The 20,445-nt window shown below is 65.4% G+C and overlaps 7 protein-coding genes across 7 annotated transcripts; 2 read left to right on the top strand and 5 right to left on the bottom strand.

Annotated features, from left to right (window-relative positions):
• Nucleotides 1–50: 50 nt before the first annotated feature.
• Nucleotides 51–2,873, bottom strand: MICPUN_102006 (predicted protein; the record flags this gene model as incomplete). The annotated part of the gene is made up of 1 exon (XM_002507968.1): nt 51–2,873. The coding sequence occupies one exon, from the start codon at nt 2,871–2,873 to the stop codon at nt 54–56; it is 2,820 nt and encodes a 939-aa protein (XP_002508014.1). The 3' UTR covers nt 51–53.
• Nucleotides 2,874–4,088: 1,215 nt separating this feature from the next.
• On the bottom strand, nt 4,089–5,854 carry MICPUN_66851 (predicted protein; the record flags this gene model as incomplete). The annotated part of the gene is made up of 4 exons (XM_002507967.1): nt 4,089–4,510; nt 4,666–5,017; nt 5,213–5,597; nt 5,664–5,854. Coding segments are annotated over 4 exons (1,350 nt in total), but the record flags the coding sequence as incomplete, so codon positions are not given.
• A 1,737-nt stretch (nt 5,855–7,591) lies between these two features.
• MICPUN_105968 (predicted protein) lies at nt 7,592–13,405 on the bottom strand (the record flags this gene model as incomplete). Its single annotated transcript, XM_002507966.1, has 2 exons — nt 7,592–8,549; nt 8,637–13,405. 2 exons carry the CDS (start codon nt 13,403–13,405, stop codon nt 7,592–7,594), a joined length of 5,727 nt encoding a protein of 1,908 aa, XP_002508012.1.
• A 193-nt stretch (nt 13,406–13,598) lies between these two features.
• MICPUN_102003 (predicted protein) lies at nt 13,599–14,447 on the bottom strand (the record flags this gene model as incomplete). The annotated part of the gene is made up of 1 exon (XM_002507965.1): nt 13,599–14,447. The coding sequence occupies one exon, from the start codon at nt 14,445–14,447 to the stop codon at nt 13,599–13,601; it is 849 nt and encodes a 282-aa protein (XP_002508011.1).
• A 752-nt stretch (nt 14,448–15,199) lies between these two features.
• MICPUN_105967 (predicted protein) lies at nt 15,200–16,274 on the top strand. The gene is made up of 2 exons (XM_002508251.1): nt 15,200–15,507; nt 15,613–16,274. The coding sequence occupies exons 1-2, from the start codon at nt 15,248–15,250 to the stop codon at nt 16,151–16,153; spliced, it is 801 nt and encodes a 266-aa protein (XP_002508297.1). The 5' UTR covers nt 15,200–15,247; the 3' UTR covers nt 16,154–16,274.
• Nucleotides 16,275–16,602: 328 nt separating this feature from the next.
• Nucleotides 16,603–18,451, bottom strand: TUA2 (alpha tubulin 2). The gene is made up of 2 exons (XM_002507964.1): nt 18,307–18,451; nt 16,603–18,153 (listed from the first exon to the last, which is right to left on the bottom strand). Exons 1-2 carry the CDS (start codon nt 18,402–18,404, stop codon nt 16,902–16,904), a joined length of 1,350 nt encoding a protein of 449 aa, XP_002508010.1. The 5' UTR covers nt 18,405–18,451; the 3' UTR covers nt 16,603–16,901.
• Nucleotides 18,452–18,783: 332 nt separating this feature from the next.
• On the top strand, nt 18,784–20,426 carry MICPUN_108808 (predicted protein). The gene has a single exon (XM_002508250.1). It carries the CDS (start codon nt 18,854–18,856, stop codon nt 20,375–20,377), a length of 1,524 nt encoding a protein of 507 aa, XP_002508296.1. The 5' UTR covers nt 18,784–18,853; the 3' UTR covers nt 20,378–20,426.
• The last annotated feature ends 19 nt before the right edge of the window (nt 20,427–20,445 follow it).

The following is a 20,445-nucleotide window of genomic DNA, read 5'->3' as shown; positions in this document are numbered from 1 at the left end:
AAAGCGGCCAGTTTGTCGTTGTTATTAGTGCTACCTTCGCGCTCTAGCTTCTATTACCTACCTCCCATCGCACCCACCGCCGCGCGCTCCTCCCTCTTGCGCCTCAGCTCCAGCGCGCGCAGCTCCCCTCTGCACTTCGAGAGCAGCTCCTTGCGAACGCGCATCGCCGTCTCCACGAGCTCCGCCTTGGGAAGACCTCCCAGCCGCTCGGCCATCGCGTCGCGCACCGCGGCGTCGGCGGCGGCGATGAGTTCGGGGTTGGGTTCGTAATCGCGCGGATCCTCGGGAGGCGTCCCGGGCCGGGCGGGCGCTCCCTGACGATTCTCCACATCGCGCGGCGACGCGTCACCGCCCGTCTCGCCCGCCGCGGCGATCGCCGCCGCAGCCTTGGACCTCGTCGAGCGAACCGTGACGCGACTCCTGTCGAAAAATTCATCCATCTCGTCCTCCGCTTCCTCCTCCTCGATTGGCGTTTTATTCCGCAGAAACACCACGCCTTTGACCGCCTGGAACACCCTCGCGGCGCCCTTCTCGCCGCCGCCCGACACGACGCCCTTCTTGCCGTCCCCGTCGCCGCCGGAAGGGACGACGACCCCGAGGGTTCGGTTCAGGAGCGCCTGCATCGGCGTCACCGCCGGCGCCGACTCGAGCGCATCCGCCGACTCCGACTCGCGACGCCGACTCTGCGTCGGCTTCGTCCTTTGAAACCCTTTGGCCTCGTCCGGGAGCTTCGGCTTCGGGGGCGCGGCGCGCAGGCCGGACACCGTCGCCGTCGCCGTCGCGGGTCGAGGCTTACCGCTCAGCGCCGTCGAATTCGTCTTCTTCTTCGACGCGGACGGCATAGCCGCGGACGACGACGCCGGCCGCGCCGTTTTGGTTTTGGCGATTTTGGTTTTGGCGATTTTGGTTTTGGCGATTTTGGTTTTGGTCTTCGCGTTTGGTTCGTCGACGACGTTGGCGGCCTCGTCTCTGTTCTCGTCGTCCGACGACGACGAAGACGACTCGTCGGAACCGCCCGGACCGGAACCGTCGGTATCGTCCGATTCCGAGTCCTCGACGGCCGGCGCCGGCGCGGGCGCCGGCTTGGCCCTCTTCTCCTCCGCTTTTTTCGGCACCGCGGGTCCAAAGCCGAAATCCGCGAGCGGGTTGGCGCCCTTCGGCACCGTCACCCGCCCAACCTCCCCGGGTGCCGACTTTTCGTCCCCGGCCCCGCCCCCCGGCTCTGGCTTCTGCGGCTTCTGCGGCGGCGCCGTCTTGACGGCGCGGTCGATCCGCGCGCGCAGCGCTCTCGGGTTAGCACCCGGACGCAGTTTCCACCGCGTCACCAACAGAGTGGGCGGCCGCTCGCCGACGGCTTCGTTCAGCCGCGCAGCCTCGTAATCGCTCTCGCCCCGGTGCAGGTCGCACTCGAACGCCGCCGGGGTGTTCACGGTGGCGACGTCCCCGGCGTCGTTCAGCTCCGCGGGGGTGGTGTCGACCCAACCGAGGAGCAAGTCGTGGCCCGTTTTCATTCGAGCGACGATTTCGATTCGCCACGAGACGGATCCGTCGGGTAAAACGTCGCCGTCGCCGAACCCGCCTTCGTCGTCCTCGTCGGTGGCGCCCCCGGACTTGACGCACGCGACCGGGACGTGCAACGTCGGGATCGATACCTCGTACCGGCGAGTCGCGCCGGTACCTACCCGGTCAACCGGGGTGGCGAGTTTCGGAGGCGTCGGAATGTCGGCGCACGTGACCAAGCTTCCGTACACGGGCTGGTACCCGTCCCCGGCCCACCGCAGTAACCGGAGAAAGACGAGCTCCAAGTCCGCGGCGCTCGGATGCGCGATGGGCTCGAATCGCACCGCAAAGTCCGCCACGTACCGACCGGCGTCCGCGGGCGACGGGCGAGGCCAGTGCACGGGCGTGCACGCCAGCACCTCGATCGCGGCGCCGTCGAACGCGTCGTTGTCGGGGTTTTTAGCGCGAACGGAGAGTACACCCGGGACGGGAGGGTTCGTCGACGGGTCCCGGTGGGGCGACTTTACCAACGCGTACTGCGCCCGCGCGTTGCCCACGGGGGATCGCGCGACGCCGTCGTCCCTCACCAACGCGCGTGGCTTGACGTTCCTCAGCTCGCCTCGCGCCGGGAAGTCGCGGTCGCCGCGGGTGTTCAACGTCGACGGCTCCGTTCTCTTTTGAGCCGTCGCCGCGTCGTCGGCGTGAAGCTTCTGCGCGTCGTGCACCGCGCGAACCAGCTCGTTGCACCGCAACTTGGCCTCGCCGAGGTACTCGAACTCGTCGAGTCTCTCGGGGGTGAGTTTTGGCCGTTGGTCGAGCGGTAAGTTCTCGTCCGCGGCGATGTGCGCGTCGTCGGCTTCGTCTGCATCCGGGATGCGGTACACGGCGATGACGGCTTTTTTGTTTTCCAAAGTGCGCTGGCCGCCGATGAGCTTGTCGACGACCACGGGAACGGCGAAGCGGACGCACGACGCGTTGCACGCCGCGCGGGTGGGTTCGGTGCTGCCCGCGACGCGCCACGACCGGTGCCTCTCCGGCGCGCGCTTCCACGCGGCCGGCATCTTGTACGGAAGCGTCGGTGGCGGCACCTCGACGAGCAGGGCGCACATCAGCAACGGCGCCCTGGCGGTGAAGTCGCGGTGGAGGTTGTAGACGTTGACGCAGAGCTCGAGGGTCGTGGGTTGCGTCGGCGCGAACGCGTTCTTAAGCGCGTCGCGCGGGTCCGGCTCGCGCGTCGGAGCGAGCCCCCCGCCGCGAGCCTCGTCCGTCCCGTCGAGTCGATGTTGACCGATGCCCACGACCGAGGCGGACGGCGGGCGTTCGCGAGCGGCGAGCGGCGACGCCGCGGTCTTGAGGGCATCCCGCCAGGACATCGCGGCTCCGTGCGCGAGGGACGCGAAGCGCCGCGCCGATACGCCGCGGCCTCCCCTCGGACCCCCGGCGCGCGCCGAAGTGTGCGTGTCAGAGGCGGGGTCTCGGAAAAGCCGTTGCAACGGCCCGCAGCTCGGATCGATCGGCGAGGACAGGGATGTTGAAGCCTCGGTGCGTTGGTGCGCGGAGCCCTTCTTCACACTGAGACTTCGCAGGAGCCGGAGACCGAACATGTGCTACAGGACCGAGTGCGGCAAGTGCGGCAAGCCCACCTGGGTGAGTGAGACCCGCCGTCGTCCCTCCCGACGCCCCCGTCCTGACCCGCGCGCATCCGGACTCGACCACGTTTTTCCCCGTCGTCTGCGCGTATTTGTCACCGCGTGACACTCATCCCTCTCGCTTCGTCTTCGTTCCCCATCAGGCTGGCTGAGGCATGCACATCGAGCAGGCGCTCCGCGGCGTGCCCAAGGAGGACCGCTGCGCCTGCCCGCGAGGTTCGTCGTCTTCCTGCACCGTGAACTAACACGCGAAGGTGCGCGACTCTCGCGCGCCCCACCGCCTCCCATCGGGACTCACGAGACACGTTTTTTTCTTCGCCTCTCGCAGGTTAACCGACGAACGCGCGCCTTCACGAAGCGCGCGTCGGTGCACATCACGCACCGAACATCCGGGCGCCTCGACTCGAGGGGCGGAAAACGTCGCGCGAGTGAAGCCCGCCCCCAAAAGCCGTCACCGAGCGGCGGGGGGCACGGCCGATGACGACGACGCGAACCGCCCATCACACCCGAGGACGCCGACACGCACCCGCAGTAATAAACTTGCGTAATGAGTGCAGTGGACCGAGAGGCAACCCTTTAGACTTAATGAATGCCGCTGCTTTAGACTTAATGAATGCTAGAGCTCCGTCGTGTTCATCCCAGGACGCTCGCCGCGTCTCGCGCTATCCTCTCGCTGAGCGCCGCGGCGTCGTCGAGCGCGCGCGACATCGGATCCCGCCGCTGCCGCCTACTCGCGTCCCACGGCGCCGCCGCCGTCTGCCGAGTCACCACCTCCTCGCTCATCATCCTGTAATCCACCCGAGTGATGCAACGAGCCGTTCGTCCGGGTTCCGGCAGCGGCAGCGCCTCGTTCCCGTCGGGGAGCACGTACTCGGGGTGCGCCCTTCGAACGTCGACCACCGCCTTTAACGACTTTCGCCTGGCGTCCTCCAGGTCCAGGACGATTCGTTTGGGATAGTGCCTTCCCAGCGCGACGTTCGCCGCAGCCAGCGTCGTCGCCGGCGCTTCCCACGGGCAGTGCACGTATTCCCTCGGCAGACCGCTGAGCTCGGGGCACCACCTGCGGACGTATTCACCGTCCGGGTCCGCGGATTTGGCGGCGTACACCGGATGCATGACGAAGTTCCACTGGTCCATCCCGCTGTGGCCGCCGTTCTGCCACATGAAACCCTGGATGGCGACGTCCGCGTCGACGAGTGTGTCGTGAAACCAGAGCTGACCGTGGCGCCAGTCCACGTTGAGGTACTCGATCAAAAAGCCGGCGACGACGTGCCTGACGTAGTTGGGCACGTACCCGGTGGCCCACAGCTCCCGCATCCCCGCGTCCACGAGCGGGTAACCCGTCTGTCCAAACTGCCAAGCTCGCAGGGCGTCGTCCGACGACGCGACCATCCCTGTAAACAAAACACGTACACGTCAGTCTCATTGCCCATACGAAAAAACAAAAAAAAGAACGCACCCGCGTGCCACCGCTTTTTACGCACCGCCACGGCTCTCGGGACGGAGTCGCCGCGACCGACCGGATCCCACGGCAGCGCCCACCACTGCGTCGCGTACTGCGGCCGAAGCGGCTCGTCGCACAGGCGCGGGAAACGCCACAGCGACCAGTACGCGAGATCGCGCCACGCCAACCTCCGCAGGAACACGGCGGCTGACCTCGCCCTCGATTTCCGACTCCCGACTTGAATCGCCTTCGCCGAGTGGTACACCTCCCGAACGCTCAGCTCGCCGTGTCGCACGTACGGGGAGATGCGCGCGGTGGTCCGGACGTCCGCGCGGAACCGCTCGGTGCTCGCCTTGGGAGCGTTACTCTGACCGTTACTCTGACCGTTACCCGGGTTCGATTGAACCCCGCCGTGCTCCGTGTACTCCCGAGCCGTTTTTGCGTCGAATCGCTCGAGTCCGTCGAGTAAAAACTCGCGAAGGCTCGCCGCGGCGCCGTCCTCGCCGAACGTCCACGCGTCGCGAATCCCCGCCGCCCAGTCGATGATCCCGACGTTCGTTCCCCCTCCTTTCCCGGCATTTCTCGGCATTCGCGCCAGGCGCAACGCGTCGACGCCGACGGATCGAGCGCGTTTATCCGCCGGTAACCGAACTCGCATCGTCGGCGGCGGCGGCAACGGCGGCGGCGGCTCGCCCAGTCTCGCGCACCCGCGGAGGAAGAAGCGCACGCTGCCGTAGCCGCTGTTCCAGCACGCGTCGTCCGTGGCGTCGGGTCGCGCGTCCCACGGTTCGTACAGCACGCCGGCGTTGAACGAACGGAATCGGACGTTCAGCTCGGCGGAGAATTTTCGTTCGCATTCGCGGTCTCGCGCGATTTTCCACGGCTCGTACACGCGGTTGCAGTACACGTCCTTGGCGCCGCACTCGCGGACGACGGCGGCGAGCTCGTCGAAAGAAGAAGAAGACGACGACGACGACGAAGGCGACGACGTCCCGCCGGCGTTTCTGGTAACGTTTCCAGTCACGTTTCCGTTTCCGGTGGCGTCCCTGACGACGAGGTCTCCGCCGTACCTGGCTCGTAACGACGCCTGGAGCGAACCAAGCGCGTGGTGAAGCCAGTACCGCGTCGCGCCACCCATCGGCCACCCGCCCTCCTCCTTAGGACACCACACGAAGCACGCGACGACGGGACGCCCGGTTCTCGCCGCCGCGTGAAGCGCGGGATTATCGCGCACCCTCAGGTCCTGCCTGAACCAAACCACGATGGGCGAGTCGGCGTCGGGGTCGGCGTCGATTCGTTCGCAACCGGAAGCGCTCCGGAAGCCTTCTGGAGTCCTTCCAGAGTGTTCTTGGGACGACCACGAGTCCCCGTACGCGCGGTAATCCGCCGGTCCGAATCCGTCGTCGCCGCCGCCCGCGTCGGACTCGGCTCTCTCCCGCGCCTTGCGTCGAGCGCGAGCGCCCCGGGACTCCTTCCTCCTCGCGACGACGGCGCCAGCCCCGACGGCACCCCCCTCGGCACCCCCATCGGCACCCCCCGCGTCCCTCTTCTTCCTCCCCGTCGCGGCGGACGCGACGCGCGCGGTGAACCCCGCGATCGGCGCGCGGCACATCGGACACGTCGTCGCCGTCGCCGAGGCTCCGTTTTTAGCGACGGCGTAGAAGGAGGCATTCGTCAGCCGCCACAGCTCGAGGCACCCGCCGCACAGCGCGTGCGAGCACGGGACGCACTGCACGGTGACGCGAGCGTCGAGGCAGACGGGGCAGCAGTCCTCGTCGTCCTCGTCGGCGAACAGCTCGCGCATGACGTCGTTTGAAGACGCGTCGGCGGCGTCGGCGGCGTCGGCGAGTTGGTCGATGTGTTCGTCGTCGGTTTTCGCGGACCGATCGGAAGATGCGATGGACGCGTTGGAGTCGACGCGATGGATGGGCGCCAGCGGGCGGAGGCTCGCGACGCGGTCCAGGCGTCGCGCGGTGGACTCCGCCTCGGCCGCGAGCGCGGCGGCTCGGGCTTCTGCGGCTGCTTGTGCTTGTGCTGCTGCCGCCGCTGCTGCCGCCTCTCGTGTTCGCCGCTCGTGGAACGCGAGCAGCTCTGTTTTTTTCGCCTCGTCCGGGAGCTTGCCCGCCAGTGCGAGCAGGGACCCGGCGTCGCCGTCGAGGATGGTCAGCGCGACGTCGTAGTACGCGTCCACCGGCGTCGTGCCCCGCTGATACTCCACGCTGACGGACTGCGTTTAGGGAAAGGGGTGCGGAGGGGTTGAGTCGTCGGTTTTTCCCGTCGGTGGTTTGCGAGATGCGCGAGTCGTAAGATTCGTCGGGGATGTGACGTCGGCCGCGGGAGGATCGCGCGCACCTGCAGGAGCCTGTATCGCTCCTCGCCCAGCCGAGCCTTCAGCTGGCTCGTGACCCCCATGGCGCCGACCGATCCCGCGCACGCGGGCGCTATGCGAAGTGGGAGGCGAGTAGGCTGAGTTGAGTATTGATGACAAAAAAGTGCGAGTGACGTGTCCTCCCGAAATCAGACTACTTGTAGGATCGGCAGATCCGACATCCACCCGCCTTCGACGGCGACGCGGCGCTTGGAACTCGGCCAACTTCAGATGGTGGGAACGACCAATACAACTTTAACTGCAGTACGTCCCAACACACTCACTGTAGTTGAAGCTTCCATCCCACCATCTGAAGTTGGCAGTCGAATATGTTCCCAAGCGCCACGCCGCCGCCACACAACCGACTCGAGGGTCACCCCGGAAAAATGAAACCCGCCGCCGCCGGCGACGCGGCGCTTGGAACTTGGCAACTTCAGATGGTGGGTACACTGGAGACTTCCCAACTGGAGTCACATCGCGTCACTCGAGAAACCAGTTGAAGCGTACGTCCCACCATCTGAAGTTGACTCCGCACATGTCCGTTCCAAGCGCCGCGTCACGGGTCGCGTCGAGTCCCGTCGCCGCCCCAAGTGTCGGACACCCCAAACTACGCCGACCCCGTCCACGTTCTCACTGCGGCGGCGGAACCGCGGGAAACACCCCACTGAACGCCGCCCAACTCACCTCCTCCTCACTGATCCACTCTTTCCCCTCGCGTTCGCACCTGCGCCGGCCAGCGACGAGAAGATCCTCCACCGCGTTTGCGCACGTCTTGGCGCACGCTTCGATTTTATCCGAGAAGATTTCCAGGTTCTCGGCTCTGATCCCCAGCGGCTTGTCCAGGCCCGTCTTGCCGTCGAGGTACACGTGCCATCGCCGCTTGACGTCGTCGTACGCGTCGCGGTATCCGCACAGTCCGTTGAGCGCGGGCGCGCTCTTCAGTCCCTTGAGACGTACCCTCGGTCGAAGTAGGTGCGGCGGCGGGTGAACGTCCTGCGTGTCCAGCCCCGTCGGTCTGAGCGCGCGGTATATCTGAAACTCGCTGACGCACATCCGCGCGCGCGCGGACTCGTCCCCAGCCTTGCCCTTGTCGCCGTACGCGTCGACGATCTCGTGCATGAGGGCGTAGAGCGCTTGCATGTCGGGGGCGCCGAAGGAGCCGAGGTCTCGACGCACCACCGTGATGGGACCCACGCTTGGCAGGTCGACGACGTCCGCGAGCTTCTTCTGGTGGCCGTGCATGTACTGCGCGGGGGGTAAGCCGGTGTGCGGCTGCGCCATGAGGTACCCTGCGAAGGGATTCTCGCACTCGCCCGGGTTATCGCGGCGCACGGCGAGTCGCACGCCGCACAGCTCGGGCACCGTCGGTCTGTCTCCCGTGCGGACGATCTCCTCCGCCTCCGCCAGGGGTATCGCCCACGAGCGGACGTATCCGGCGACGCGCGTGACGAGGACGAGCGCGCCGTCGCTCGCCCTGGCCTTGACAGCCTCGGGGTCGTCGCGGATGCTCGCGAGCTCGCCCGTCTTGGCGTCGAACGCGTCCTGCGCCATGGCAAACTGCCTCGTCGCTTCCGAGGAAGCGAAGTGACTCGCGGGAAAAAAACATCGAAGCGTTACGGGTGTTATCATATTCTCGGCGCTGCTGCTACTCACGTCGTGCTCGCTCCTCTCTCACTCCAGCGAACCCTTAGCGCGGGACTGCTTGGGCCGTCCCGGCTTTCGCTTCACCGGCGTCCTCTCGACGACGTCGTCCAGGGTGCCGCTCGGTCTCAAGATGGGCTCGTCGTCGTCGTCTCCGTCAACCTCAAAGTCGACCTCGTCGTCTTGCGCCTCCAACGGCGAAGCCGGGGCGGGCGGCGGCGGCGGCTTCTTCTTCATGAGGCTGGGCCTGTACCCCTTCGGCCTGCCCCGCGGCCGCTTCACGGGAACGCCATCCACCGTCGGCACCGTCGGCACCGCGGGGGAGGCGGCACTCTTCGTAGCCGACGGGACCATGGCCGCGATGGGAACGTCGTCGTCGTCGTCCGAACTGAGATCCCCGACAACGGCGCCGATGTCCTCCACGACTCCCGCCGTCAGGTTCAGCACGTTCTGGAGCGCGCCGTCGGTGAGCCTCGCGCGCTTCGCGCCGGGTGCCTTGCCCTTGGCGCCCGAGCCCTTCGGCCTGCCGCGGGGTCGCTTGCCGCCGGTATCAGCCGGCGCGGGTGCCGAGGGTGCCGAGGGTGCCGCGGCGTCGGGCGACAGGGGGTCGACGAGCGCGTTCGCTCCCTCGTCCGGTTTGGGAGGGGTCGGTTGCGAGATCTTGGGCGGCCGGCCGGGTCCCCGCTTCGTCGGCGCTCCGTCCGCGGCGTGTTTTTCGCGGGGCGTCTTCGCGACTTTAGCCTTTTCCGCCTTCTCGCCGGGGGTCTTGTTCTTGGAACCCTTCGGCCGTCCGCGCCCGCGCTTCTCCGGCTGGCGGCTACCCGGTTCCGGCGCGGGTTCCGCGGGGGACGCCGCGACGGGCGCGGGCGCGGGCGCGGACGGCGCGGATCCGTCCGCGCTCTCCTTCGCCGATCGCTTCACCCGACCCTCCGCCCCGACCCCGCCGTCCGCCAGATCCCCCACCCCCTCCCGATCCCGCTTCCGCTCGCGCTCGTCGGCGCCGGGCGGCGCGGGATGCGGCTGCTTGCCCCCGTCCACCACCTGCGCCGCCCTGCCCTTGACCGTCTTATCTCCCGGGTGTTGCGGGTTTACGTAATCTTTGCCCCAAACCTCTTTTGTCCGACCCTCGTCATCCGCGAATACCACGCTCTGCAGCGCCCCGTCGTACACCATCCTCCCTGGATCGCAGTAGCTCGGGAGGACGACGACCGGGGTGCCGTCCCCGGCGCACTTCTGCAGCGCGAGGACCGGGGAGAAGAGCACGCCGCGGCACCGCACGCCGTCCACGACGCAGCTGAGAAAGTAACCCGCCTCGAAGCCGCCGGTGATTTCGCCGTCTTCAAACTTTTTCCCAAGCAGCGAACCGTCGACGTCGACGCCCAAACCCGTCCGTTGGGGCTTCGTTTGAGCGTTGGACACAGCCGGCGGGCGCTCCGCGTCGTCCTCCAAACGCTGCCTGTCCTCTTCCGGGGTGGCCAGCGCCTTGCGCGAGTGGTCGACGTCCATGATGGCCGCCGCCAGACCCGCCTCGTCTATCCCGCCGTCCTCCCCTTCCGTGCCGGGACCCTCGTGCTCGGCGTCAAAGCGGAGAACTCGCGTGGCCGTGTGGGGCGTCTTGCCGGCGGCGAGCGCGGCGGCGCGCGCCGCCTCGTCCGTGTCGGGGTCCGCGGTGCTCTCCAGCTCCTTTCGGACGACGTGAAGGGTCACGTCGACGTCGGCCTCGCCGCCGGACCTCGCGATCCTCGCCTGCTCGAAAAAGTGGAGCTTGAGCTCGGGATCCATCGCGTCCCAAGCCGCCGTGATGGCGTCGTCGCTCTCCTCGTCGTCCCGGGACATGCGACGCCACACGCAGAACAGGTCGTATGCGTGCGTGTTCAGCTCCTGGTCGTCCTCCGCCTCGGCCACCTTCTCCTCCGGGGTCTTACCGGCGCCGACGCCCGTGGGGTGTCCTTGATCACTGACCGGCGGGGTGTCCTTTATCACCTCGAGTCCCGCTGACGCCCACGCGGCTCCGGCTTCCTGGAACCGCCCCTTGAGCGACGGGGGCGTGGGACCGACGGACACGGCGGACCACCGGTGCTTCCCCTTGGATCCGCGGCTGCCGTTGACGTGCGTGTCGTCGAGGTGAACGGGCGGTTCGGTTCCGGAACCTTTTTGAACGACGCGGAAATCATCCTCGTCATCGTCGTCGTCGTCGTCGTCGCCCGCCGCCGCCGCCGCCGCCTCGGCCGCCGCGCGCGCGGCTTCCTCCTTGAGCCGCGCCGCGCGCTCCGCGGCCGCGGCAGCCTTCGCCTCGGCCTCCCGCGCCTTCTCGAGCGCCCTGGCGTTCTCCGAGTCGCCGTCGCCTTTGTCGTCTTTGTTCTCCGAGTCGCGCGAGTCTTCGTCGCTCATGGACCCCTCGGAGACGACCCGCACGCCCGGCGCGGCGATGGGCTTGACGGCGTCCGGCGCGAGCCAGTGCGCCTCGGGAACCGGCGCGTCGCCCGCGGGCTTGGCGCCGCGACCGCGGCCCCGTCCTCCCCTACCCCCGGCCCGTCCTCCCCTTCCGCCGGCCCCCCTCCCGCCGCCCCGACCGCCTCGCGACGGCCCGAGCGCAGCCTCCTCGGGGAGCGCAGAGTCCGGCGATTCCTCTTCCTCGGCGACGGCGGCGGGGACCTCGACGTCCCCGGTACCGAGTGCGCGGTTCCGTCGGGGCTTGATCACCGTCGGCGGTAGGTCCTCCGTCCGCGCCGACGTCGTCGGCTTGGCAATCGGCGAGCCCTCTTCGGAATGAGGAGGAGCGCGTCTCTTGGACGATTTGAGGCGCCCGGTGGCGGCGATGTGCGCCATCGCCGCGCCGATCTCGTCGCGATATTTATCCACCCCAACGTCGACATCGCCCTCCCCGCCAAACTCAAAGTCGGTGGACGCGTCGGGAGACGGCGTCTTAGCGTCCGCGGCTTCGGCTTCGGCATCCACGTCAGCGGCCACGTCAGCGGCCACGTCAGCTCCGGTGTCCACGTCGGCTCCGGCTGGCGGCGACGCGGGCGTCTCCTCCTTCCTCTTCTTCCGTCCCGACTCGCCGTCGATCCAACGCAGACCCTTCAGCGCGGTGAGCCTCGCGCCTTGGTCGCCGCCGTCCTCGGTGTTTATGTCCAGCGACGCGTTGAGGGTATCGGCCGGGGGCGGGTCGAGGCCGGCCAGCGTCCTGCCGCGGGCGGCGGCGGGAGGCGGGGGATCCGGCGGCGACAGTGCCGGGTTTTCCGCGTCCGCGAGGGGTTTGTCGCCCGACTTTGAAAAGACGGCGCCGCGATCGCGAGCGCGCTCCGCGGCTGTCGCGCTGAGGTACACGTTGACCGACTCGTGGACGCTCGCCAGCTGTGTCCCCGACGCGATTCCCCCGAAGAGTCGCAGGGCGCCGGCGACGTACACGCATCCGTGCGCGCACCGTCCGGGCGCGTCGGTCCACTTGGATCCCCGGCTGACCTCGCGCGCACGATCAAACTCCCCGGAAGTCTCCGGTGAGTCGCCGGAGAGCCGCGTCCATCGCTCGCGCTCAAACGAAAACGCCCAGACGTCGTTCAGCACCTCACCGCCCGCGCCGCACCCGCCGTGGATCACCGCGCACGGGCTCTCGTCGGCGACGTGAAGGCGCGCGGCGGCGGTTGGGTCCAGCTCGCGCGCGGGGACGACGACGACGGCGTGTCCGAACCTACCGGGGGGCCACGCGACGTTCTTCTTCTCGGCGCCCGCCGCCGCCGCCGCCTTGCTCACACCCCGTCCGCCGCCAGCCTGCCCGCGCTTCGTCGTCCCGGTCGGGCGACGCGTCGGGTGCCACGCGCACGTGTCCACGTCGTACCGCCACACGTCGTCGAGCACGCCGCTCTCGTCGCACCCGCCGAAGATCCAAACCTCGCCGCGCTTACCCCCGTACGACTTATCGCCCTTGTCACCGTCGCCCGCATCGTCGCCGTCGCCGTCGCCGGAGGGGGGTGCCGAGGGGGGTGCCGAGGGGGTGCCGCCGGGGGTTCGCGACTTTGGGTCCAGCTGGCGGACCATGTTGCCAATGGACGTCCACCGCGCGTTTTCACCCGCAGATTTTGACGGAGCCACGTACGCGGCTCCGGCGGCTTCTCGAGGTTGGGGCGCCGGCGCGTCGCGGTCTCGAACCGGCGACTGCTCCCAGCGCGCGTCGACGTTCTTACCGCTCCACCCGGCCGCCACCGACGCGGTGGAGTGCAGCTCGAGGATCCACGCGTCGCCGAGGTGCGCGCCGTCCGAGCCGCGGCCTCCGAAGACGAATGCCTTGTTGGATGCGATGGGGACGAGCGCGTGGCCGCCGCGGGGGGGCGGTGCGACGCCCCCGAAGGGCACGAGCGCGCGCCATCGCATGTTCCCGTCGATGAGGAAGGCGTCGCCCAGGGGTTCGCCCTCGGCGCCGGGCGGGTCCGAGGTGGCGGAGGCGGCGGCGGCGTCCTGCGCGAAGCCCCCGTAGACGACGTGCGCCACGGACGCGCCGCGCTTCACCGCCGCGACGCCCGCGGACTCGCGCGCGCGCGGATGCTCCCCCGTGGACTGGATCCTCCGGCGCTTTCCGTTGGGATCCACGGGCAGGAGAAGGATCTCGCGCTCGTCCGCGCACGGCGCGCCGCCCCACACGCACACCGCCTCCTCCGACCTGCTCCCCGGATCCTCCTTGCGCAGGGGCCACGCGCACGCGCCCCATCGCGCGGCGTAGGAGCCCGACGAGCCGCGGCCCCAAGGGTTGGACTCCTCGGGGCGCACGCCGGACTCGACGGCACCGCCGGAGACGGGCACGCGCATCTTTCCAGACGCGCGGCGCGCCCCCGGATCTCTGCGTGAGCGCCCCTTCCCGCCGAGAATTCGGTTTGATAACATCGAGGATGGGCAGATGGGGCGGACATCACTTGTACATATACTCATACATTGTCAATATGACGATGGATTTTGTGTGGGGTGGGCCATATTTTAATGGCCACTCTCGGCGCCTCGAAACTCAGTCGCTCCCGCCGCCCAAGGACTTGACGAACTTCTGGAACTCCGAGAACTTCAGGAACAGGTTGTATCGCTTGCTCTTCTTCCAAGGCTGCGCCTCGGGGAAGGGAAGGCCGTAGCCGATGGCGTAGAAGATGCCGAAAACGCCTCCAAGACCGCCCGTGTTCCCGACCTGCTTGTCCATCACGTAACCCGCCGTGAGCTGGGTGCATTCGCCGCGCTCGTTGAAGAGCATAGAACACGCCTGGGGAGGAGCCTCAACCTTCTTTCCCGTCGCCGCCAGCGAGCCGCCGGAGAGAGGGCCAGTGTTGGTTCCGCGGAACCGAGTGTCGAACCACACGCGGTTGGGCTCGAAGGGATCGATGCGGAAGGCGTAGTACCCGGCATTGGCGTCCGGGAAACCCTCCTCGAGCTTGAACCCGTCGAATGCCTGAAGGAAATCATCCTTAGGGAGAGGACCGACAACGGGAGCGACGAATTTGAAGTCGGAAGCGAGGAGCGCAGGGTTCTCCACGCCGTTCTTGTTGGCGAGGATGGCTTTGGTTCGCGCGATGAGGTCGTCGGGGGAGATGGGGAAGGTGCTGGCGGCGAGCATGGCAGCCTCGTCCACCATCTGCTCAACGCAGAAGGCGGCGACCTTAGCATCGGTCCCGGATGCGAAGACGGTCTCGGAGACCTGGTCGGCCTGATCGAGATCGGTGACAGCGGAGAGGCGGGTGGAGGTAGCGGTCCAACGGTTCGCGGGGGTGTGATTTGAGGTGGCGCCGTTGGTCGCGCGGCGAAGCGCGCGGGGCCCGGAGACGACGCGTGAGGCGACGGCCGCGACGGAAATTGCGAGGCCGGAAGTCATGCTCGCGAGGAGCGAGAACTAGTTGCGGCGACTGCGTGCGAGGCGCGCTCGGAGAATGCGTGCACCCGAAACGCCGGGAAACGTCATCGATGTGAGTGGCTCTCGTTGCGAGTCGCCCGGATCAGGTGTAGGGTTCAGGGCCGGGCGATTGGAGGGATTACAGAGTTGTCTCCTGAGATATACAATCAGCCACAAAAACGAGACAAGCAAACAAAACCAACTGCTGATAATCACCGAAAGGGCAGTGTCTTGAAATTTTGTTTCACTATACCTCTTAGCACTATGCGCGATTTACATGGGTAACTCGCGTGACGTTGACGTATGTAATCCAGTCAGACATCCACGTATGAGTATTTACCCTGGCTCAGACGACAAAATAACAAATATCATAGTTGACAAATTATAGTTGACAAATCGGGCATCCATCGTCAGTAGAACCGCGCGGACCACCGCCGAGACGCGCGAGAGAAAAGACCTTCCAGTAGTCCTAGAAGGATGAGCGGCCATTGCCCCAGCGATAAATGGTTCTTCGGGTCCGTCTTCATGTTCCTCATCGCCGTGGGGTTGCTCGTGGGCGGAGCGGTGAACATGCAATATTCGTTTTTCGTGTCAGAGCAAACCCGAAGATGGATGTTGAGTTTCTCGCGGTATGAGGTCACAGATTATTTAGTTGTGTTGCAGGAAGCGAAATACTTAAACTACTTGTAGATCTTTTGCACAAAACCTAAGCCCGAGTCAGCACTTATAGGTGTCGCCCGCCCTCCCGCCACCTGTCTGGAATACCCTTCCCAACGACAAAAATGGCTCCCAAGGACGTTTTCGCTATGAAAATCTCCGATTTCCCCGAGTCGCTCCGCCCCATCCTCGAGGAGATCGACAACGAGGGTGACGGCATGCTGGAGATCGACGAGATAACCGAGATTTTCCAAATGTTCGCGGCGCAAAAGAGGGCAGCCAAAGATGGGGAAATCGCGTTGTGCACACTTCCCAAGGAACTGCGTCCCACGCTCGCAGTGTTCGACGTCGACGGCGACGGCACCGTATCCGGAACAGAGCTCGCGTGAGTAATCCCCTCTCTGCGTCTCCAACCATCAAACAAAGTTCGTCAACTTAGCGATTCTCTTCACTTCGTCGCCCGACTGACCCGACTCCGCCTATCTCGCAGCATCGCAGCCAAGCTTTACCACGAGAGCAAGAAACAGAACAAGAGGCTGATGAAAGCCGTCGCGCTCCTCCTCTTCGTCCTCCTCGGGCTGGTCGGCGCAATCGTCGGTCTCACTGCAACAGTAATTGAAGCCTCCAAGGAGACAAAGACTGACGCTTCGGGCATCACCCGCGTGGCCGGAAGCGACGTGCCCGCCTCGAGCGGGTCGATCATCGTTCAGAACTCGCTTCACGACTCGTACGCCCTCGATTATACCGCGCTCGACGCCACCAAAAGCCTCTACCTCCAGAACGCCGACGGCACTGCGGAGTACTCGTACACAATCACTGGTTGGACGAAGGACACCAACGCCAAGAATGTCGTCTTCTACTCGGCCCGAGGCGACACCATCGCCGTTGATGAACTCGGCGACATTATTGTCAAGGACAGCTCAGACAGCGAGTTGCTCGCCATCCCAAAGAATGGTCGTAAGCTGACTGGCTTTTTCTCTGCGTTGATGACGTCGGGCAGTTTCATGATGATGCAGGCCGGGGCCTTCTGAGCGACGGGTTTCCCTGGGCGCCATCAGCGGAACGTTTCAAATTTGGGCTGTCGACATCCCTATTTAGCTCCCTTGTTTTCTAACGTCTACTGTGATGTAAAAAAATATGTTGTGTACACTTAATCAAGCATATCGTAATTTTCTAGAGATCGCGACTTCTCGCGAAACGCAGCAGCTTCGACTGCCTGTATTTATGTTGGCGACTCGGGTTGCCGAGGGACGTGGTGTTCTTGACGTGATGGCCGTTTCTACCCTCCCGTCAAAAATGAAACCAAAATGACCAGGTAGAAACAGCTTTCTACCTCCAAAAACACCACGGAACTTTGAGACGTCCTTGGTCGCTGCGCTCCAGTCACGGCCGCCATTGACGTTAACCATAAATACGATACGTGACTATGTGTCTATGTATATGCAACTCTTCACACCACTTTACGTCACTTCACACCATTATGATATATGTACAAGTATCCCAACGCAATTTTCATCCTCCCAACCGGCGCTTTCCGATTCGACGATGGCGAGCGCGGGGCCAGGAGGGCGCGCGAGGGTTCGATGCGTTTAAGGGCACGAGGTCCTTACGTTACAAACGTGTCGAGAGGTCCCTAGGCCGCGGTGTGTGATGCACGCGACGGCCGCGGGCGCCTCGATCGACCGCGGTGGAGAGAAGCTAGACTCGCGGCGATGCTGCTACAGATGGGCGAAAAACGCAAACCTCCTCGTGGACAGTCGCCGGCTCGAGCGGCACCGTTTAGTACTCCTCATCCTCGCCGTCGCCCTCGGCGGACTCGGCGCCGACCTCCTCGTAGTCCTTCTCGAGGGCGGCGAGATCCTCGCGAGCCTCGGAGAACTCGCCCTCCTCCATACCCTCACCGACGTACCAGTGGACGAAGGCGCGCTTGGCGTACATGAGGTCGAACTTGTGGTCGAGGCGGGAGAACACCTCCGCGATGGCGGTGGAGTTGGAGATCATGCAGACGGCGCGCTGCACCTTGGCGAGGTCACCGCCGGGGACGACGGTGGGGGGCTGGTAGTTGATACCGCACTTGAAGCCGGTGGGGCACCAGTCGACGAACTGGATGGTGCGCTTGGTCTTGATGGTGGCGACGGCGGCGTTGACGTCCTTGGGGACGACGTCACCGCGGTACATGAGGCAGCACGCCATGTACTTGCCGTGGCGGGGGTCGCACTTGGCCATCATGGAGGCGGGCTCGTAGGCGGAGTTGGTGATCTCCGCCACGGAGAGCTGCTCGTGGTACGCCTTCTCCGCGGAGATCACGGGGGCGTAGGAGGAGAGCATGAAGTGGATGCGGGGGTAGGGCACCAGGTTGGTCTGGAACTCGGTGATGTCAACGTTGAGCGCACCGTCGAAGCGGAGGGACGCGGTGAGGGAAGAGATCACCTGGCCGACGAGGCGGTTGAGGTTGGTGTAGGTGGGGCGCTCGATGTCGAGGGACCTGCGGCAGATGTCGTAGATGGCCTCGTTGTCAAGCATGACGGCGACGTCGGTGTGCTCGAGGAGGGAGTGGGTGGAGAGCACGGAGTTGTAGGGCTCGACGACCGCGGTGGACACCTGGGGGGAGGGGTAGATGGTGAAGCCGAGCTTGGACTTCTTGCCATAGTCGACGGAGAGGCGCTCGAGGAGGAGGGAGCCGAGACCGGAGCCGGTACCACCGCCGACGGCGTTGAAGACCATGAAGCCCTGGAGACCGGTGCAGTTGTCCGCGAGCTTGCGGATGCGGTCGAGGCAGAGGTCGACGATCTCCTTGCCGATGGTGTAGTGACCACGGGCGAAGTTGTTCGCGGCGTCCTCCTTGCCGGAGATGAGCTGCTCGGGGTGGAAGAGCTGGCGGTAGGTGCCGGTGCGGACCTCGTCGATCACGGTGGGCTCGAGATCGAGGAAGACAGCACGGGGGACGTGCTTGCCAGCACCAGTCTCGGAGAAGAAGGTGTTGAAAGCGTCGTCGCCGCCACCGATGGTCTTGTCGGAGGGCATCTGGCCGCTGTTAAATTGAAAATAGAGGCGAAACGTAAGCGTTTGGGTCGCATCGCGGTGCATGCGAAGGGTCGCGCGATCATCACGGCGCGCATCTCCGCGCCGATCTGGAGCCGGCGAAATGATTTCAAAAAAGGAAAAAAACCCGTGCTTGACTCACTCAGGCTGGATGCCGTGCTCGAGGCAGTAGAGCTCCCAGCACGCGTTACCGGTCTGGATACCGGCCTGGCCGATGTGGATGGAGATAACCTCACGCATTGTTAGAGTTGTTGAGTGTTTCGAAAGAGCGCTGTGATGACGCTGTGCTTACGAAGTGGCCGGCGTCTCGCGCTGCCGGGGTTCTAAAACAGGAACCAACGGGACAATCACGCTGCCAGCTCTCTCGCGCAGAGTCGGATCGGCGGCGTCGGTTGGTGGCCGGCACGAAATCTTCAGACTGCCCGTCTGTGCGATCACCGCTTCGAAATTCAGCGCAACTTTTAAACCACGAAACGACGGTTTAATCCGCGTCCGGTGTTACCGCATGAGGAACCGCGGCGTCCGTCTCGGATGGGGCCGCGTGTGGAAAGGCCGAAACCTCACGTGTGACACCGGCGTTTCGATCGGAAATTGGGTCAGTGCTCTCGACACGGGAAAGAGCGAGGCGAGGCGAGAGGTCGCGCGGGTAAGGTTACGCACGGAGCGGCGCAGCGACTTCAAGGATCGCCATGGGTCTCATGTCCAAGGCCAAGTTCAAGAATGTGGACTTCTACCGCAAGATCCCGAAGGACATGACGGAGGGCACCATCCCGGGCAGCGTGATCTCGATGCTCGCCGCGCTCGTCATCGGCCTGCTGTTGGTGAGCGAGGTGGGCAGCTACCTCACGCCCAAGTTCGACACGCGGGTGGTCATCGATCGCAGCGCGGACGGCGAGATGATGCGCATCAACTTCAACGTCTCGTTCCCCGCGCTGTCGTGCGAGTTCGCCTCCGTCGACGTCGGCGACGCCATGGGACTGAACCGATTCAACCTGACCAAGACGGTGTTCAAGCGCGCGATCGACGCCAAGCTGAACCCGCTCGGGCCCATCCAGTGGGAGCGCGGGCACGAGAACAGGAAGGAGCCCGAGCACGCCGACGACGCCGCCACCGCCGTCGCCATCAAGGCCGTCGAGGAACACGCAGAGCGCAAAGCCGCCATGCCAAACAGCGACAAGCACGCCGAGGCAGTCTTCGAGCTCGACGCCAAATCCTTCGAAGACGAGAAGAAGAAGGCCGCGGTGCTCCTGGTCAACTTCTACGCGCCGTGGTGTCCGTGGTCCAGGCGTCTGGACCCCGTCTGGAAAGCATCCGCGCTCCAGATCCACGCCAAGTACCCCAAAGATCACGCCAACCGCGTCGTCGTCGCCGAGGTTGACTGCACCAAGCACGAACGACTGTGCAGGGATCAGCACATCCAGGGGTACCCGTCCGTGCGAGTGTACACCAAGTCCCACGACGCCCTGCACCGCGGCTACGACCACGACCACACCTCCTACCACGGCGACCGAACCGTCGAGGCAATCACGACCTTCGCCGAGGAGCTCCTGCCCGCGTGGAAGGCTACGGATCACAAGGACACCGAGCTGGCGATCCGTCAGCCGGTGGAGACGCAGACGGTGAAGAAGATCGACGGCCCCGGGTGCTCCGTCACCGGCTTCGTCCTGGTCAAGAAGGTTCCCGGCCACCTTTGGGTCACGGCGACGTCCAAGTCGCACTCGTTTCACGCGGAGAGCATGAACATGTCGCACGTGGTGCACCACTTTTACTTTGGGCAGCAGCTCACGCCCCAGCGCAAGCGATACCTCGACAGATTCCACTCCAGGGAGAAGGACCCCAAGGGGGACTGGCACGACAAGCTCGCGGGCGGGACGTTTACGAGCGAAGAGGACAACGTGACCCACGAGCATTACCTGCAGACGGTGCTCACGACGATCAAACCCAGCGGAAGCCCCGCGCCGTTCAACGTGTACGAGTACACGCAACACTCGCACTCGCTCCGGTCGGAGAAGGAGCTCCCGAGGGCGAAGTTTCACTTCGATCCGTCGCCGGTTCAGATCAGCGTCAGCGAGGAGAGGCAGAAGTTTTACCACTTCATCACCACGCTGATGGCCATCGTCGGCGGCGTGTACTCGGTCATGGGCATTGCGGACGGGTTCGTGCACAACTCCATCCAGGCGTGGAAGAAGAAGGAGCTCGGCAAGTTCGGCTGAGCCGCGACGTATTAGCGGCGAGATTCATCAACCCTGTTTATATATGTCGAAGTGATACCAAAGGTGGA

Source organism: Micromonas commoda, chromosome 8 (genome assembly GCF_000090985.2).
Source record: "Micromonas commoda chromosome 8, complete sequence".
In the NCBI taxonomy this organism is placed as follows: Eukaryota; Viridiplantae; Chlorophyta; class Mamiellophyceae; order Mamiellales; family Mamiellaceae; genus Micromonas; species Micromonas commoda.
Note: the sequence above shows the minus strand (reverse complement) of the source record. Positions and strands in the feature narration are given on the sequence as shown.

What these genes read in the sequence shown, in the direction of transcription:
- TUA2 (XM_002507964.1), bottom strand. Translation starts at nt 18,404, where the DNA reads ATGCGTGAGGTTATCTCCATCCACATCGGCCAGGCCGGTATCCAGACC. An exon ending in GAGCACGGCATCCAGCCTGA is followed by an intron (nt 18,154 to 18,306) that starts GTGAGTCAAGCA and finishes TCAATTTAACAG; the next exon opens with CGGCCAGATGCCCTCCGACA.
- MICPUN_108808 (XM_002508250.1), top strand. Translation starts at nt 18,854, where the DNA reads ATGGGTCTCATGTCCAAGGCCAAGTTCAAGAATGTGGACTTCTACCGC.
- MICPUN_105967 (XM_002508251.1), top strand. Translation starts at nt 15,248, where the DNA reads ATGGCTCCCAAGGACGTTTTCGCTATGAAAATCTCCGATTTCCCCGAG. An exon ending in GTATCCGGAACAGAGCTCGC is followed by an intron (nt 15,508 to 15,612) that starts GTGAGTAATCCC and finishes CCTATCTCGCAG; the next exon opens with CATCGCAGCCAAGCTTTACC.